Source organism: Dipodomys ordii, unplaced genomic scaffold (assembly GCF_000151885.1).
Source record: "Dipodomys ordii isolate 6190 unplaced genomic scaffold, Dord_2.0 Scaffold5, whole genome shotgun sequence".
NCBI classification, from domain to species: domain Eukaryota; kingdom Metazoa; phylum Chordata; class Mammalia; order Rodentia; family Heteromyidae; genus Dipodomys; species Dipodomys ordii.
This window is the reverse complement of record NW_012267221.1, coordinates 26,938,650-26,959,218: the sequence shown is the minus strand read 5'-3', so window position 1 is coordinate 26,959,218 and position 20,569 is coordinate 26,938,650. Positions and strand designations below refer to the sequence as shown.

At 39.7% G+C, this 20,569-nt stretch overlaps 1 protein-coding gene across 1 annotated transcript in view; it reads left to right on the top strand.

Moving 5' to 3' along the window:
* Pde11a (phosphodiesterase 11A) overlaps nt 1-20,569 on the top strand; it is a 209,385-nt gene that overhangs the window by 85,845 nt on the left and 102,971 nt on the right. The window contains exon 8 of the mRNA XM_013028053.1: nt 2,643-2,693. Within this exon, the coding sequence (XP_012883507.1) occupies nt 2,643-2,693 (51 nt within the window). The remainder of the gene's footprint in view (nt 1-2,642; nt 2,694-20,569) is intronic.

Sequence of the window (20,569 nt, the reverse complement as noted above, 5' to 3'; positions counted from 1 at the left end):
GTTTTGAATATGGAATCTGCAACATTTCTTATTTGTGAACAGTAACAAACTCTAAAATGATAGTTTAATTATAACAAAATTTAATTAAAGGAAAATCTATTGTTACTTTTGTATTTAAAATACTTAGTAAAAATTACAATCAATGAAGATATGATGATACAAATATATATAGGTAGAATTTTAAATAAAGGTAATTAATAAATGTCATTTGATAGTTTTATATTGATTTGACATGTGTTATTGCATTTAATCTTCTTAAGAACTCTGAAGTACAAACCCATCCTCACAGACTTTTGCTGTGCTTAACATTTTCCTAGCAGAAAATTGCTTTGTGGTGTGTATTGGTTCTTGGTTTTTTCCATCATGGGGCCTGAACGCTGTCCCTCAGCTCTTCAGCTCAAGGCTAGCACTCTACCATTTGAGCTACAGCACCACTTCCGGATTTTTTTTTTCTGTTTATGTGCTACTGAGGCATCGAACCCAGGGCCTCATGCATGCAAGACAACAAGCACTCTACCACTGTGCCACCTTCCCAGCCCTGCTTTGTTGTTAATAAGTAAACCTCATAGAATGTATTGATCTCTAATAAATACGCCTCTATGAGTTTCTTACAAAGTCGGAAGGGAATTGAAGAAAACATAAAAAAGAAATAGTCAGTGAGAAAACAGTTTACAATGAGAAATAAAATATTCAATTTAAGAAGACCTTAAAAAGTGGTATTTAGAACAACTTAAAACCTAGCATAATTCTTTGGTTTTTATATACACATGTAAATGTTACTCAAAAAAGTTACCTAAAAAAGGGCTCTTAATATGTCTTAGTGGTAAAGTGCTTGCCTAGCATGCATGAAGCCCTGGGTTTGATTCCTCAGTACTACATACAGAGAAAAAGCCAGAAGTGGTGCTGTGGCTCAAGAGGTAGAGTGCTAGCCTTGAGCAAAAAGAAGCTCAAGGACAGTGCCCAGGCCCTGAGTTCAAGCCCAAGACCGGCAAAATAATAATAATAAATGTTACTTTTTTAAAAAAGTTGTTACATACTTTACCATGCATTATAGTACTTCCAACTAAAAGCAAAGGAAAATAGCTCTCATGAATATTTTCAGGTGGAACCTCGAATCTTGAAGAATAGATTGCTGATAGCCAGGAGTGGTGATGCATTTCTGTAATCCCAGCACTTGAGAGGCTGACACAGAAGATCACAAGTTTGAGGCCTACTTAGACTATGTAATAAAACTCTGTCTCAAAAAAACCAAACCCAAAAAACCCAGATTAATGATTTAAGAAGAGAATGATTCTGTAGTAGCACTATTATGCCATTTTCAAGATACTCAAAGAGTTTGCCTTACCTCACAATGCTGGAAATGAGATGCACCCCAGAAGTGCTGCTGAGGAGGCTGGGTTCTGCTTCCACTGCTGCCCATTGTTGAGTGTGCCCATCCACACATGGCTTGTGCACCAAAGTTCTTGGCTCATAGGTTACTAGGTTATCATGTTACTACATTTCTTTATCACTTAATGAAATCTCATTGGGTGCTGATGATTCACAGCTGTAATCCTACCTGCTGAAGAGGCTGAGATCTGTGGATCAGTTTGAAGTCAGTCTGGGCAAGAAAGTCTATGAGATTCTCCAGTTAACTACCAAAAAGTCATCAATGGAACTATGGTTCAAGTAGTAGAGCACTAGCCTTGAGGGTAAAAGCTCAAGGATAGCACCCAGGTCCTGAGTTTGGGTCCCAGGATACACACACACACACACACAAAATGGAGTCCTATGGCTAAGTGAGAAATGCTGAGTTACTTTCAGAACCAAATGAGTCTCTAAACTTGGTAGAAACAGATAGATTTAACATTTCTCCAACTTATTTATAATTCATATAGATTAAGTGTGTATTTAAAACATACAACCTAGAAAACACAGCCATTATATATATTATGTACATAATATGTATACTATACATGACTGCCTTATAACATACCAATACTGGAGTAAGCATGTGGTTGTTCCATAAAAAAGAAGAAACAGCCCTGGACAGAGGAGCCTAGACCCAATCTGGTGTGTGTGTGTGTGTGTGTGTGTGTGTGTGTGTGTGTGCATGCATGCTGGTTCTGGGGCTTGAACTCAGGGCCTGGACACTGTCACTGGGCTTTTTCATTCAAGGTGCTCTACCACTTGAGCCAGCTCCAATTTTACCAGCCTCCTTTCTGTTTCCTTTCCTGTTCAGCTATCCATAAGAAGCTGACATTGACACTTGTGTTTACTCAGAGATAACAGATTTTAAAGATGGAATAAAGGGAAGAAAGAAAAAGCAAATGAATGCTTCTACTAATATTTCATTGAGCAGAGCAGCAGCAGCTGATCACCCCAATCTCACGGAGCCTGTGAATGGACATCCTTTTAGGCCTCTGTATCTGAATTATATATGATAAGGCAATTTCCAGCTCACATGACGTGGTGACAGGCTCACCTGCTTTTGATCTTTGTCACAGATGATTCATGAAAATCTTTTGTCATACATTCAAATCTACTGTTACATCGAAACCATCTCATGAAAAAGTGTTTTTTTTTTAATCCAAGAGAATTTCAGAAAATGCTGTCCTGTTTTTCATTATTGAAGTTCTTTTTTTGTTTTCTTTCTGAATTAGGTGCTATCCTATCATGCCACATGTTCTAAAGCAGAAGTTGACAAGTTCAAGGTAAGGAAAGAAATGGTGGCACTACTGATTTATAAAATTTAACTTCATCTGTTGTCCAATCCTGTCACTTGTCTCTATAGAACTAGTCTTGCTGCAGGGATTAAGGGAACAGAGCTGGGCAGAGTATATCTGGATATTTGCATTTCAGAGAGGAAAGAGCGACTCAACATATAATTTAGTAGTTCATTCATAATTTTTTAAATTATCCTGAATCGCTTCCTATTTGTTATATAAGCATAAAAATCTTTGTTTGTTTTTGTAGTTACTGGGGTTTGAACTCAAGTCCTACCATTTGAGCCATACTTCTAGCCCTAAGACCTCTGATTTTGATGTGGTTTTACTATTAACTTTCTGTTCACTTAAAAATCTTAATGTGTTACTATCTTCTTTATGTATAAAAGTGTGTGAAGAAATTGAGATAATATGTTTACTACATGCTTACTGCTTACTGTGTGCCAAGCGTAGTGCAGTGCTATACCTGAATTCATTCATTTAATCCTCATAACCCTGTGAAGTGCTATACACATTATTTTGCAGGTGAGTAAACTGAGGCATGGAATGCTGAATCTCTAGGCCAAGGTCAAATGACCATAGTGGATACCATAATCTAGCTCCAGACCTGGAATACTTAACCATCATGCTCGACTACTGCTCTGGATGACCCTCCAATATCTGATAGTCTGTGAATGAGTCTTGGATATTCCTTTTTATCTTAGTCACCATTCTTCCCTTCAACACAGTCTAGAATTTCAGTTCTCTCCCTACAGTCCTACCAGGCAGTTTTATTTATTTATTTTTAATATATATTTTTATTGTAAAGATACTGTACAGAGGGGTTACAATTACATGAGCAAGGTAATGAGTCCACTTCCTATGGAGCATTGTTACACCTTCCTTTATATTTCCCCAAACATCCCTTTCCTCCCCACTTCCCCAACTTCTCCCTCCCCTCTCTCACTACCCCCCCCTGCAAAGTTGTAAAGTTCATATTCAACATACTGTCTTGTACATCTCATTGTTACAATGTATCATCCTGTATCCTTGTTTCAGCATTTTGTTATTTCCCTTCCCCAAATTAGAAAAATGTATATACAAGATGCAGGGCACTGGATCAAACACAGTGACCACAGGGGTTGTACCATGGGGGAAGAACATACAAAAGAAACAAAAAAAAATCACATAGTACATTATAAGTACATTAAGAACAGCAACAAAGATAAAACCTCTGTGTCCCTATCTTGGGGCTCACTTAACATCAGGTTATATGGTCATATGTACATAGCTTTTGACCTCTTCTGCTTGTCCTAGATATATGCTAGTTATTTTAAATAGGGGAAACCATGGGACCTATGTTTCTTTGAATTTTCCAGGCAGTTTTAGAAGTGGTTGATACATAAGGAGGTAAGAAAACATTTTCCTTCCTTTAAAAAGGTTTAGTGGGCCTGGTACTTTTGGTTCACACCTGTTTTCCTAGCTACTCAGGAAGCTGAGGTCTAAAGAATCACAGTTCGAGTCCAGACTAAGCAGTAAAGCTGATGAGATTCCATCTCTAATCAACAACCATAAAGCTAGATTTTATGCTTGTTATTTGCATTTAGATATATTCATTCTCTGAGGAAAAAATATGCCACAGAGACTTTTGAGCCTAGTAATAGAACCAGATTATTAGAACTGAGTCACATAAACAATATAATGGAACGAAGACCTCAAACATTGCAAGTAGGAATAGAAGAAATGAGTGTGTAAGTGACAGGAAGCATGCTATGAGCTACTTGGTCCCTATCCAGAAATGTGGTTTATTATTAGGCAAACACTTAGGAAAGAGACCAACAATGTCACCTCAGATCAAAAGGAGAAATGGAACCAGGCAGAGAAAATAACTGACATCTAAGAAGGAAGACAAAGCAATCAAAATGTACAAAACGTTATGTTGAAAAACAAACTTTACAACTTTGGCAGTGGGGGGTGGGGAAGATGGGAGGACAGGGATGGTAATGGGAAATAAAGGAGCAGGCAACAATGCTTAATAAGAAATGTACTCAAGCCTAAGTAAGTTATAAGGAGTTCAGCATTGTTTGGCTTATGGTTCTACAAGAACACACTATTGGCATCTTCAGCACATACTGACTGGAAGATGATCTCCCTTAGAGCAGGGCTTTCTGTACTCACTGCTCTATTTCTACTGCCTTTTAAGTTTCTTGGAACATAGTAACAATCAATACTAGCTAAATAGATGAATGAGTAGATGAATGGTTCCATAAATTCAAAGAACATCAGTATTCTAGAATTCAAACCAATTATTCATTAAAAGACTGTTAAAATCATGGTAATATATAACTATCATATATGCCTGATAAAAACTTCGGTATATTTAATACAGCAAAATGTTTAATGTGTGTGCATGCACATGCAGGTACGCACACACATGCATCCTAGGGCTTGAACGCAGGCACTGTTCTTGGTCTTTTTTGCTCAAGGCCAGTGCTCTAACACTTGAGTCACAGCTCTACTTGTGGAATTTGGGGTAGTGAATTGGAGATAAAAGTCTCATGGACTTTCCTGCCTGGACTAGCTTTGAACCACGATCCTCAGATTTCAGTTTCCTGAGTAGCTAGGATTATAGTCATGAGCCATGCCTAGCTAGGTTTTTTGCTTTAGCTAATAAAGTTTAGTAGACATGTACCATAAATTATCACATGGTATTGCCATCAGTACAGATAATTGTTGTTTTTAATGTATCAGCTTACAAATAATATTTAAAATAAAAGAAAAATATCAGAAAGGTTTAGTTACCTAAAAATCTTACTTATGGTAATATCGAATTCCTGACTAAATGTCCTAATTTCTGATTAAATTTTCTATTATTATATTTTTATTATATTTATTATCATTGCTAAAAGAGGAGCCTGATGGACAGGAAGAAACATAGAAAAGCTCACAGTGAACAAATGTGACTGAAAGAGCTAATTACGGGACCTTTCCTGAGCAATAGCAAACTAAAGTCCATAGCTGTCCACTTTCTGAAGGTTATTGACCTACATTTAGACTTAATTCTTCACTTCAGAAAAACCCATTGTCTAGACTTTGCCGTACTTTTCTATTGTTAGCTCACAAACATTCTGGAAATATGAAGTATGTAAATTTGAGAATACAGGGTTATTTCATCTTAAAATTATCAAGATTATTAACTGATCTACTCTAGATTTTCTCAAAAGATATTAGCTAATATCTCATTACAAAGTAATTGAAATATAGTTGATAATTTTAACCAAATAGCTTTTTTTCTTGATATATAAATAAAACGTTATCGTAATTAGTAGCTGGTGTCTATTGTAACAGCAGCAGTAACATTAAAATGTAGTGGGCTTAAAATAATCCTGCATATTGAGAGTACAAAAGTATTTCTAGAAATTCCAGGCTGGAAGATAACACAGTGACACTTTTCTAACACTGTATGTAGCTAGCTGAATCTCAGGAAGGCAAGGCTTTGCTTTGGCCAATATTGAAAGACAAGCCATGTTTATATTTGAATATACTTTAACCTTTATTTCTTGTGATGCCTTTTAAAATAGGGATAGCTGAAAAAGGAAAAAGGGGTAGTTATTTGAAATCCAGAGTCAGAGTTACCAATGAGATTTCATGTGTTAAGGGACAGTTGATGGTTGTACTCCTCCAGGACCAGTACAGTATTTGGGAAGAAAGGATTTAAACATCTGGTGCTAAAAGAGATATGGATGTCAAAAACACCCAAACATATGACAAACCTCAGCAGAAGCCCCAGCTGCAAACCTGGGGTGCAGAAGTATCTGAGAGCTCAGTGAGATGTGGTTATTATTCACATAAGAAACTGAGATCCCTCTGAGTCAATAATTCTTCCCTGGCTGGAAGCATGACTCGGGGTAGAGTGCATACCTGGCAAATGCAAAGCCCTGAGTTCAGACATCAGTAAAAGACGGGGGGAGGGGAAGAGAGAACGAATTCTTTCCTAATTAAAGTGAAAATCCCATAAACCTCGCTATTTAGATGACTCCAAGTCCAGCATAAAATGTATCTGTCCCTTATCTCAGATTGTCTATGGATTCATGCTCTTAGCTAGAACATGAGTGATCAAAAAAGACTTAATAGTGGTTCAAGCACATTACACACATGCCCCCTCACCATAACTCAGCCCCTAGACTGACAGCAGCACAGACCAGAAGGCGGCACCTCAGTGGCAGGAACATCACTAGACACCAGAGTGAGGGCCCCTTCCATCCAGCATGATCAGCAGAGAATGAGAGGATCAGTGCAGGTTGAATGGTCACGTTGTAAGGACAGATAAGATAGACACTGAACCCTCCCAGAAAGAAGGAAAAATGGAGATCCTATAATATCAGAGATTTTGATATGCAGCACTAATTGCTCTTAATTTCCTTTAACTTGTACTCCCAGATGGTGTGGCTAAAGGAAGGCTGTATATAAGGTATATTGTATATAAGCTGTAGTAAATCTCAACTACTTATACTGACAAGCTGATGCCACCTTACCCTTCTTTATCTCTGGTTTTCTTTTCACATACTCCTTCATTTCCTGGGATTTCTTTCTCTATTCTAGGATGACAGGGTATAGTTGTTCTCTCTTTGCTTTGAGTAACTTTAGTTCTCCCATTGGCAAAAAAAAATCACTGAGGGATATTTAGTAGTGGATAGATGCCATGTGATTTGAGTTGAAAACATTGCTACAAGTATCCCAAGACTTTCCAGCTACAGTTCTGATTTGTCAGAACCTGGACTTATTTTTCCTTATTCTGATGTGTCATTTATGCCTCAGGAAATAGTCACAAAGATCATAGCACTTTCTGGAACAAGTGAATTAACCATCTTTAAAAGTTTGATTCAATTTATACTGTTAATAAATTATCTTTTATGGGTTGATTGCCTTATGCATCTAATGAGGAAACCACGATACATAAAATGGTTTGTATACTCATTAAGATTTATTGGTCTTTCATGAACTTGAAATAAGAAAGTTGTATATAGAAATTTGTGTAGATTTTAGTTGCCTGTTTATATCTATTCAGCTCTGTGCTAACCGGATTAATGTACAAAGACCATATTGACAATTAGATCTCTTTGAAGATGGTGGTTTTAAAGGCTTTTAATAACCTGGAGATGCCAGCTGGGATAACATAAGAAAATGAGTTTAGTACACCAATTATATGCTCCTGTGATTTTATGTACTTGCCTTGGTTTCCAGTGCTATGGACAGACCAAATGGTTATCCCTATATACTGCCAATTTACCAATTAAAACCAACTGGTAGATGTCCTCATGTTATATTGCCAATTCAATCACCCCTTCTTCCAATTCAGAACTACATGGGTTACAGCTGCAATCAGAGAGACTCATTTACGTCACTGTAACGGCCGCGGTAATTAAAAGCTAGTAACTCAAGTTGGCTGTTTGCATTTGGATTCCCTTGTACATATTTCAAGTTTTCCATGCTAATGCCTCAGCCCACAGATTAATATCCTGGTAAAGTAAGTAAAATAAAGTACCAAGAATAGAAGAGCCCTGTGCTGCAATAAGAATGGCCAAAACAGGATGATATGGCCTCCTCTGCAGACTAAACCACGGATGTGATTTTTCAAGGCTGTTTTCTCATATTTGAGAAGCACTTTGGTTCAAGAAATAGTCATATGAAGAAAAAAGCTTTAGGTTTCAGCATGGCTGATACTGGTGTGTCAATGGCTTGCGTCTGTCACGTGTCCTCACACGATCCTCGGGGAGCAGGCAGGATGCACCAGGCTAGCCCCGGTTGGGGAGGGATGCCTTTGAGTAAGTGAGTGTCTTGTCCCTATTTGGCATAGAGGCACCACACACAGTAACCACTGCCCACTGCCATGGCTACCATTTCCTAAATGTGGAAAAGCCCTGCCCTGCAGTACCCATTTATGAAGAATACATTCTGCAGAGAACCAGTCACATGATGACCTCCACCCAGCACAAGGTGACAGCAGGAATTAAGAGGAGTGGCCCCCCTGGAAGGTTGCCCATGATAGAGACAGGTTAGCTCACGTTGCCACCTCATGGGGGTAGAAGCAACTCTACATCCTCTCCCTCCGGACAGCTGCTGCTTCAGAGCCTCCTCCACAGCCTGGGATAGGCCAACGCTTCAGTTCCAGACAGGACCCCAAATTGTGGCTTGTTTCTCTGGTTACTTCTTAGTTCTCTCTCTCTCTCAGAAATGCTGCTTTTAGGAATTTCATCACAGCTGCCCAGTGCACTTCAATGATTTCCACGGGGTTTAAATGAGAACACCACAGCTATGTGCATGCAATTTAGCTCATCTTACAGCTGACCTATTCTGACTCCTCCTTCATCCTTGTATCTCTAATTTAGGGGGTTGGTTTGACTTTAAATGGTGTTCACGTTGAGCTTGATGTCTACATTTTGGGTATTTTTTGCTTTTGTTTTGTTTTCTCCATCAGGTAGAGTTATTGAACTTCCAGAGGGAAACTGACTGTGGAGGGGGCAGCCACCTCAGTACAGTGCCTTTAAAGGGCATCTTCTGCTCCCATGCCAGTAGCCAGCACTGCTCAGGCCCTGTCCATAAATATGTGGAGTGCCTTGTACTAAAGCACTCAGTGCTCTTTATGAGTTGTGTCTTAATCAAATGCCACATCAGAAAAAGAATGGTGGTACTTTGTCACTCCTGAGTACTGAAATTGCTGGGGAGGGAGTGGTTTGTGGGGACCAGGTCTGTAAGGCCAGCTTGGCCTTCCCTCCTGCTGAGCTCTGCTGGCTGTGGATTGAGGACTCTTCAAGGACCTGCCTGACCCAAATACATCCTGTGATGACCCTGAGCTCACCTCAGATCAACTTATACAGCCACTATTTGTCACTTCTTTCCTTTTGAAAACAAAGCAGGCACAATGTCTCCAGAAGGCCACTGGGAACTTGGAAGAAGAATGGAGTCCTAAGGCTTTCTCACACCTTCTCCTAGCCCCTGATTAACAGAGCTGAGTTCACTGCACTCCTTTTAGGTCAAACTTAGAGGCCCAGGCAGTCAGGACCCAAGGCAGTAAAATAAAGGCAATTCATTTTGGTTGCCAGTTGTGGTAGGTCTGGTGGTGATCCTTTAGAGGGGAGCCCACTAAGAGCCCTGACCTCTGACCTGTGAAGGGAACTAGAGTGGCCAAAGGCATCAAAATATTCCAGAACCCAAGATCGAAACTGTATCACTACCTTCTTCCTGGTTTCCCTTTATTTCAAGCCTTGTGCAAGGATAGATGTGGAGCCAGGAAATGACTGAGCTCATTCCAGGAACAGCTTAGCAGTCACCATGGCTGATTTCCCCTCACTGATCATTCAGCATCCACAGAACCCTCCTCCCCCAAATTCGCCCTGAACCCTGCTGCCAGATGAACAGTCCACTTTTGGTGCCAGGTGCTGCTCACAAAGCTTAGCATCCTCTATGAGTTTCTTGATTGTGTCCATTTCAATCCTCTTATTTCACATTAAAACTACTCTAAACTCTAGTTCACTTTTCTAAGCTGTTTGCTATGTGGTCACTCACCAAGGTCCTTCATTGGTAGTATCAAATGTTTCCCACTCCAGTTCTTTCTTACATTTGCCTCCATGCCCCAGTTCCCATTTCTGAACATTTAAGGGCCTAACAATCCATTGGATTCACCTTAATATTCCTCTCTCCCTGGAGCTTTTCTAGCTTTCCTTCAGGCAAAATGACCTTACTTGGCCTTCCTTTTCCTCATACTTACTGCTTCCTACCTTGCAGTACAAACCTGCTTGCCTCTGTCTAATCAAATGGTTATACTAAAAGCATTTTTTAAGAGAGAATTCTTGGCTTCTTCATTTTTGAAACATTTATATCACCTCCAGTCATGCTTTGTAGCTTAATGCTGAATAAACTCCTACCTTATTGAACAAATTCATTAAACTGTTTGTCATTTTTAAGGCAGGAGGACTTATAGAGCAAATTGAAATGGAGACCTATGACAAAAGGAATGTCTGAACATTATCATATCAGTCCTTGCTTTCTCTTACTTAAAACCCTTTGCTTTAATAAATGTTCTCAGTTGTTTGTTTCATAGTTTCCCCATGTAGCCTAAGCTATATGTAAGATAAGTTCTGGCCATATTCTCTTTGGAGTTCTCTGCAGTAGGATTGTTTCTCTTCTCTGCTGTGAGAAGAGGCTTCTTCATAATTGTTTCCAGTTGTTTCAGCAATTTCCTCTATGAATAAGTTTATTTACTGGTGTTCTACTACTACCATCCTGCTGATTAAATTTTCTTAAAGCCTTATTTTTTCAGCCCTCAAAATAGCTTTCTCAGACTTTGTTGTTGTTGTTGTCGTTTGGTATGTGTATAATTTTGTTTTGTTCTGTAATTTGACTCTTCTACCTGTTTTTAAAATCATATACCTGTTGGGTAGTTCTTCATGGCTTGGCTTTCTGGTTTTGTTGTTGTTGTTTCTTCTTTGGAAATGGAGCCATCCGAACTGTTAAAACTATGTTTTAACTCATGATTCTGTCAGTCCCAAAGCATCACATGAAATATGACGTGAGTGGAGGATGTCCAATCTGAGCATGCTCTGCAGTCTCAGGAGCTAGCATTGCCCTTATGTGTAGTCCTTGTAAGACCAGAAACAGCAGGACAAGAGCAAACAAATAGTCAACAGACAGAGCAGCAACCAGACCTCCTACTTTATTTAAAACTTTTGAGTTTCAAGTTTCCTCACCTGCAAAACAAGGCTATTTCTAGCTAAGAAGTGCTATAACTTTAAGGGCCTACAAAGTTTACCTCTAGAAGGAAAGGGGACAATAAAACACAAAGCAGCATAAATGTTGTCAAAATATCTTGGGATTTCTTTTAAATGATTTTTGAATACTCAAGTATTTGAATTGAATAGCTACTTAAAAATTTTAGGGTTTGGTAGAAAATTTGGCTCAGCTTGATTTCATTATATCTTATATGTAACTTTTCAAAGTCTGTCATGATGACTGTACTTGAGGGGTAATAAAATGTAATAATACTCATGAGGAGAAAAGTGATTATTTTAGGTAAAACAAGTCTTAATCTCATCAATATTCACATTGTATACTAATGCTTCCTATAAATAAACGTATAGTAAAAGTGTTTGTTTTTTTTTGGGGGGGTCCAGTCGTGGGCCTGAACTCTGGGCCTGGGCGCTGTCCCTCAGCTCTTCAGCTCAAGGCTAGCGCTCTACCACTTGAGCCACAGCACCACTTCCAGCTTTTTGCTTATGTGGTGCTGAGGAATCGAACCCAGGGCCTCAAGCATGCAAGGCAAGCGCTCTACCACTGAGCCACCTTCCCAGCCCAGTAAAAATGTTTTAAATACAGAAAAAGAGGAATAGACATAAAAACATCTCACATCATTATCTCACATGAGCTTCTCAACTATTTGATAGGTAGGGTTTACATTATTTGTATTGCATATATGAATCAACTAAAAGTCAAGAAACAAAAAATAAAGTGTGATGTGTGGTACATTCCTATAATCCTGGTACTTGGGTGCCTGAGCCAGGAGGATCATGAGTTGAGTCTAGCCTCACTATATAGTGAGTTTGAGATCAGTATGAACTACAGAGCAACACTCTCTCTCAAAAACAGACCAAACACAAAAGAAGCATGAATAAAAATGGACCCAAGTGCTTTGACATTTTCCCTCTCCAATGTTCTGCTTTGATCTTAAAAAAATCAATACTATTCTTCAAGGGCAGAGTAGGAAAACAGAAGCAGCATTGTGGAATTTTATCTAGAAGTCACTTCTTTTTTCAATAATTAATTTACTCTATTATTATTATAAGGGTGATGTACAGAGGGATTACATGAGTCAGGTAATGAGTAGATTTCCTTTTGTACAGTGTCCAGAAGTCATTTCTTTTGATTCAGCTATTATTATTATAACCTTGGTGCCATTTTGACAGTTTTGGAGGCTGTTCAGTATGCATGGTGAGAGAGTCTAAGAGAATTTTCAGCTGAGCTTAAGTATTTAAGAAGACTATTTGTGGTACTCTTTGGTTAATTAATATGCAACACTGCTTTATTAGAAATTTCTCTTTGGATTATGGTGTGCTATCCATGTGGATTCTTGCCCCATGGTTTCAGACTGCTTAGAAACCTAGGGAAATTGCAGGTGGTAAGCATTATGGAGACATTGCATCATTCTTAGCAAGAGAGTAATGATCCATTATTCTGACATCTCACCTATCTGACTATCTAGCTCTATAGAAATCTCTTGACATCTGGAAAGCTCAAAAGCAGAAGAGCAGTCCCACTTTATGATAATAAAGTGCTCCCCAGGCCTGCCAAGTACCTTGTAAGAAAGATAACAAGGATATGAGATTGTGAACATCAGTTTAATGTAAAGCACTTGTCAGGAGATAAAGTCTTAATGTTTAAGGTATGAGAACTTAGGAACTAGCGACTCAAGGAAGATAGGAACTGAGGAGTGTGCAACTGGGATTACATTGATGTAATAGTTCCCATGTGATGTTTGATCTTAGGGACATCTCTGATGTTTATCTGAGGTGTGATGATTTCAACACAATGCACATGAAAAAATTTGAAGGCCTTTTTCTGAATTAACCCCTAATAATGCCTCAATTTGGATGTGTGTCTGTGTGTGCACATGCATGATCACACTTGCTTCAACTTGGAAATATAATGCAGAGATTTAGAATTTCAACTCTTGCTTCAGGAAAAGGTGTGGTTGGCAGTGCATTGTCCTCAGGAAGATAAGTAAATGAAGATCCATGAGAAAACAGGGTCTGAGATGAAACACTTTGGCCACTGGGTGCCATCCTTGCTCCATGAAAGAATTTCCTGAGCCATGTTTATAGGGAAATGGTTAAAACCCAAAAGATAGTAACTTAAAAGTAATTTTGAGATCTAATAATGTTTGTGTTTGTGTATGACCTGGAATATGTTAGTAATGTCGGAAGTTGATTTATTTGCCCAGGCACAAGAGTGGAGAATCAGGGGGAACTCTCTCCTTTGGTTCAGCCTTATGAACAAAGCCAGAAAAAGGCTCCTATAGTTCCCGGCAGTCCAGCCAGGCAGGCTGCAGCAGCAGGGGAGTCATCAAGGAGGGAATGGGAATTGTTGAGGTTGTGTGGTAAGTATCTGAAAGTCAATGGGGTCAGATGCTCCATTAATTATTTTTATTGTTGTGTGTAATCACAGCATGCCGGTGGCCTAGGGCTTGAACCTGGCTGTCTATGTGGGTGTCCCCTAACCCTTCAAATTCATTCCTTTCATGACCAGTGCTGGTGAATTGATAAAGTATCTTTTCCTCCCTTGCCAGAATGTTGCACGTAGCAGTACTGTTTGGAATGTTCTTTGCTTCCTTAGAAACACTTTGTGGAATATACATAGACAGCACATTAGTTGGACATCAGAACATCTACAGTCAAAGACACAATATCTTTGTGGGATTTTTCTGTCTTTGACTTTGGGTGCTCATATATGTAAAACCAAAGAATTAAAACAAAGCATTATGAACAAGAATAATCACAGAGTACATTCTAAAACTGTCGTGCAATCCAGGCTGATGTTTTCACCCAGAGGCTCAATCATTTAATTGGAATTAAAGAGAAAAGTCTTCTAATAGAATGATTAGAGGATTTTAATTAAAAGTTAAAATATATCAATAGATTGTCTCACTATAGCAGTAAATTCTAAGCCTAGAACTCATGGATCATACCTGTAATCCCAGCTACTCAGGGGAGCTAGTATCTGAGAATTGAGATTCAAAGCCAGCCTGGCCAAAAACTCCATGAAGCTCTTACCTTCAATTAGCCAATGAATTGTCAGGTGTGGAGATGTGCAAGTAGTATAGTGCCAGCACTGAGTGAGTCAAATGAAAGTACAAGGCCCTGAGTTCAGGCCCTATAATTGGCTCAAACACAAAAACAGTACATTCTAGAAGTTTTCTTACCAAGGCTAAATTGTAGAAGGAATCTAGGCTCATAAGACATTTTGCCTTAGCAATTGGAGGAGGGACACAGCAGCTAGCCTTGTACTTGACCCTAGAAGTCATTGATCTCCAAGACTTGATTAAATCAAGCTCCTCTCTCCCCTCTGCAACACACATGTGGGTGCAGACAGTATAAAAAGAACTAGTGAGAATTTAGAATCAGGCTTTTCTCAACCTATCCAGGAATAAAAGGCTTAAATAACTGTTCTAAAGTTCAGTTTCTACAGGTGGATAGACTTTAAAATACATTTGCTGGGCTTGCTGCAGGATAACATGGTCCCAACCATCACATACCTTCAAATACTGCTTTTCCTGAAGAATAATGCTACTATAGCTGTGGCATTTTTGCCTGTCCAGAGTACGTCCATCACTCTTGTCCAGCTCAACCTTAACAATGAGCATCTTCAGGAGACTCTGCAAGCAGAATCTGGCTTATATAGCAGGCAGCTAAGGGAGGAACCACACTGCTAATTTGGAGGTCTTTGTGCCTGCTGCTGAGACCCTCTGGATTCTCCTCCTCCATGTAAGTTCAGTCCAAGGAGTGTGACAGTTACCTGGAATACCAAACCATTTAATGAATGTGACATCACTTGCCAACACTATTTGAGGCATCTGAGAATTAACTCAGTCTTCACAAACCCTACTATTGTTTGTCTTACTTTCTGTGGCAGAGAGAAATGTCCAGTTAATTCCAATGTCCAAACTTAAAATTTGAAATGTGGATGAACACACTGAATTTGTAATGTTCTCTTTTTGAAATGGCAGTGGGGTTCTTTTTTGTTAGGCCTTTACTCAGCCATCTCCTTCCAGTCTGGTATAATCTTGGCTCTGTTCCTTGAGATGTAAGTTCAGATTTCAATACGTATATACGTGTGTGTTACTCCCGAGGCTCCACGGTTGGGAAAGCAGTCCAGCCTCTGCTTCAGCCACTAGCACTTTGCTATATCAACTTCCAGGGATAAGAACAATGACTTTTTTCACTTCTAAAGCACACATTCCAAACAATTCTTGTGCCGACTGATCCCAGTCTTCTTGCTACTGGGTTCATTTCCTAACAGCCATCGTAATTCACCTCTGACCTTTCTGGAGACAGAAAGGGGCTCTGTGGAAACCAACTCTGTGTGAATTCTGCAAGAGCAGGTGGCTGTCCTCATTGCTGTGCTCAAGTTTGTCAAACAACTACATGAAACACAAATCCAGCTTTTGAAGAAGAACACTTTGTTCTCTTCCCCTCACCTCTAATATAAAAGACTGAGAAGCCAGAAGGAAAGGGAAAAGCAAGGCTGAGGGAGGGTATGTTTGTTTGCATTGCTCCAACATGAAAAAAAAATCAAAGGAATTGCTCCCTCTTGAAAACCATGGAGAAATTTATGTTTCCGCCTGAGATATCTTTCAAACCATCAGTGATCCCCTTGAAAACAGCTTTACTGTGTTCCGATTCTCTGAGGAGCTGTGTTCAAGAGAAAAGCTTAGTGTTTAAACAAGCAAGGGTCCCTAAAGTCTAGTGATGGAAATGTCTCTGTCTGCTCTCCACTCTAATTGATCGTCTCTCCCCACAGGAGCTCATTCTCTCATTGTATGGTAAATTGACTCATGAGAAAGCAGGTTGGAGTAGGGTGCAAGGTCCCAGATGTAAAATCTGCTTTTATACTGTGTACATAAACCCGAGGCCTTATGAGGGAATGTTACAAATGGGATGGCAGTGCATACCCAAAGGAAAAACTGTCCATGAACTTGGCTCCTGCAAAGCCAAATGCTGCCCTCAGAACTAACTAGCCACTCCCAGGGCGGGCTGCTGTGACTCTACAAGCACCCAAGTGGTACCTTGGGACATTGCAGCTTCTAGTCCTCAGGTGTGCTCGGTACATAGGCTTTATTCCAAGAAGAGTAAATGGGTCCTCTGTTAGATCCTAGGTTCTCATTTCAGCACAACCCTGTAGAAAGGAATGGTTCCCATGTTTCGATTTAGACAATCTTCTAAGATTGGTTTACATGTCTATTCTTGGACCAATCAACTCTGGATTATTTTTGTGTGTGTGTCTTTTTTTTTATTGTGAAAATACTGTAGAGAGGAGTTACAATTACATGGGCAAGATAATGAGTACATTTCTCTGACGAGGGATTTGCTCAGAGAAAAATGCCAGTATCCAGGTGAAAATAGATGGGTAAAGTGAGATAAGGACCCATTCTTCTAGAAAAAAGAGGGTAACCAGCAGGAAACATATTCTCTGCCCTTCCCAGATGAGTTATAGATGCACATAACTTTCAAATAGTGAGTTTCAGGGCCCATGCCCTCTTTTATGGTGGAAGACATTTCCTGGGGCACAGGTGAGATGATCACAATGACTCTCTCAGGTTGCGTAGATTCTGGGTGACACCTTCAAGTGATCTGTCTGGTGAAGTAGTTTCCCAAGTATAGTGGCTAGATTATAGTTTTAAGCAGAATATTCTATTATATCATTAGGGCATTTCTAGTTCCACACATAATCCCCCTGACAGTCACTCTCAAATGACTTTCATCCAAATATGTGAAGGCAGATAAATATGACTTCCATGAACATTCCAATTCAATTGGCCCAGGAACTCCTCATTAATGACTATCTTATTAGGTCATTCCAGACCAGCATCTTTCTATTGTTATTGATTGCTGGAGTCTCTGATATATAACCATTAAAAAAAATCCTCTTTAGCTAGATCAACCAATAACCTACAAAGTACTTCTGGTTATTTCTTCACAAATTAATTATGACCTAGTGGAGAACTACAGATCAAATAGGCCAAAAATCCTTACATCCAATGCTTGAAAATAATAGTAAAATGGCTCAATTTCTAATCTACTTCCTGGCCTCATTAGAATTCAATTAACAGAGGGGCATTCTTTCCTAGAGGCTCTCTGGCAGATTTGTGTGTGAACCATTAACCTGGTGCTAGCAAAGGCAGTTACTTGTGTCCAAACAGTTCTCTGTGACTGCAAAGATGAATCCCAAAGATGTTTAGACAGGACAGTGCTTATCTTCCCCCTAGAAGGCAAATATTTTAAATGGACAGATGAGATAAACTTCAGCCAGTGCTACCCATGAAGCTGACCACATCCTGTGACTCCTGACTTGAAGGTCAGAGGGAAAAGGTGAAGAAGGGGATACTGGAAATAAAGAAATGAAGAAAAAATTAAAAGTCCTTCTTGGCACCTTTGAAAATTATTTTCTAAAAGAAGTTTGAGCTGTAAAATGTATAAACATAGCCACTTGAGGATGGGATAGGAGGACTGAAGGTCATGGACAGCCGACAGAAAAGTTCGCAAAACCTCTTCCCAACCTACAGTTGGACACAATGATACAAAGTTGTCATTTTATCTTCATGAGAAGCTGAAATTGGAAGGGTCAATGTTCCAAGCCAGAAAAGTCCATAAGACTCCATCTCAACATCCCAACAAAAGAAGGTGAGCATAAGTGTGCACAGTGGTATACCCATGTCATCTCAGCCTAAAATAGATAGATCAAGGTCCAAGAACATTCCTAAGTGGGAAGGAAGACTCTATCTCAGAAGTAACCAGAACAAAATAAGGGCTGGAGGCATAGTTCATAAAGGGCTAGAGCTCCTGCCTAGTAAGGATGAGGTTCTAGTATGAACTTAAACATGAAAGAAAGAAGGAAGAAAGAATGAAAGAAGGAAGAAAGGGAAGGAAGGAAGGAAGGAATGAACGAAGGAACGAAGGTAGAAAGGAAGGGAAAGAGGGAGGGAGGAAGGAAGGGAGGGAAAAAAGGAAAATACCAACAAGCATTCTACAAAAGATGTGTAGAAATACCTGCATATTTCTTGAATAGGAAGAATTATCATCAGACCATGAAAAGCAGGGTATTTGAGGGTAAGACAACCTTGTGGTTATTTGTGGGTTTTCTTTCCCCCACCTCTCCTTTTCTCTGCAGTATTCCCTTAACTATTCTTCAGATTCCTGAATGTAGACTCAGGGAGATTTATTTTTTTTCTAACAGGGTATGTTATAGTTGTCACTCAGCCTTGAAATAGTTTTCCTCTCCAGTGGAACATCCAGTAATATATGTGCCTGGCTATTCCCACCTGTCACTTCTCTGCCAGCCTCAATGCGTCAGCATTGCACAGAAAGCCCAACCAACCAATGGCAGAACATTCCGCTGCCACATTTATAGGACTTGTTTTCAAAATACTCCCAGTCACCCAGCAACAGGAAAAAATATTTTGTTGGCAGTCTGGCTGTCAGCTGGAGAAGATGATTCAAGTGGGCCTCGGATGTAAGGATTGAGGTGAAGCATGGGATGAGGTTGGGGACATGTTTGGACACAGGTAGTCGCTTCTTTCTGGCAAATGAAGAGTTTTATAAATATTGTATCACGAATTATGTTTTCATTCCCTACCCTTAATCTACTGCAAAAGAAGGAAACCATATCAGAGCAGATAGATTTGTTGTTGTTGTTGTTGTTATTTTGGGTTTTGTTTTTTTTTGTCAGTCATGGGGTTTGAACTCTGGGCTTGGGCACTGTCCCTGTGCTCTTCAGCTCAAGGCTAGCGCTCTACCGCTTGAGCCACAGCGTCACTTCCGGTTTTCTAGTGGTTTATTGGAAATAAGAGTCTCATGGACTTTCCTGCCCGGGCTGGCTTTGAACCAAGATCCTCAGATCTCAGCCTCCTGAGTAGCTAGGATTACAGGCGTGAGCCACCGGCACCCGCCTTAGAGCAGGAAGTTTAAATGTGCAGAACGACAAGGTGCATAGAAAATAGGTGCTATTCCCCAGTCTTAGCTGCCTGATGAAAGGAAGGCCTGGTGACCATGGGATCTTGGGGGAGGTGAGCCAGGGCTTGTTGGCATGCCTCTACTAGAGGCAGGAGCCATGGACAGTGCGACTTATAAATGCCAAGTAAATCCCCAAGGTTACTTTAGCAATACCTGATCTTGTGAATTATCTTGCCCTTAAAAAGCGCTTCATACTACTTAGCAGTAAGGCTGCTCTTTTATCCCAGAGAAACATCAGAGGAAAGAGCCAAGGAACAAGTCTGTTACCTGGACTTTGATCGGCGGATGCTAGAGCTACCCACTCAGGCTACTTGAACTTCTCTTTCATGTGAAGAAACATAAAGTTTTCCTTTTGGTTTTTGTTCTTTGCTTTTGTTGTTGTTAAAAAATAATCCAGCCAATTAATGTGACCACATGCACAAACGAATCAATTGCTAGGGTATTCTCCAACAAAGGAAACGAAAGAAGAAAGATTAGTTCTCAACTTGTTAAAGCCATTCCCAGCTGGAAACCCGGGCTCCTGTCAATTCAAGCTACATGATGGGTGAGCATTCTCTCTCAATAACAAAACTTGCTAAATTCCAAGCCTTTGGTGGCCCATACAAATCTTGCCACTTAAGGACTTGAGTCTAATATAGAGCAAACAGTTGAACTGTAAGAGCTCACTCAGGGGGTAGCTCTGTTGATTGACCTGGGCATCTGCTGTTTGCTGACTTCAAGCAGCAAAATGGAGCAATGTTGCTGTTTGCTTTTCCAGAGGTTTGGCTAGATTAGAAAGTAACCATATTCAAGAGTGATTAAAATTAACAGTGGACAAATACTAATTGTAGATCTACTATAATTGTTGATTCAGTTAACATTCATGTTAATTATGTAGATTCACACTAACTAATTAGGATGCAAGTTTCATCTCTTTGTACCTAGAATGGGTATAAATAAAAATATAAGGCTGGAAGATGATACTATATTTCAACAAAACAAGCTACAGGGAGACAGAGATTTTGAGGATGACAGATTGAGGCTAACATGGGCAAAAAAAAAATAATGAGTCTCCTTTATCAACCAACAAACTGGGTATGGTGGCACACATCTGAGATTCCAACTTCA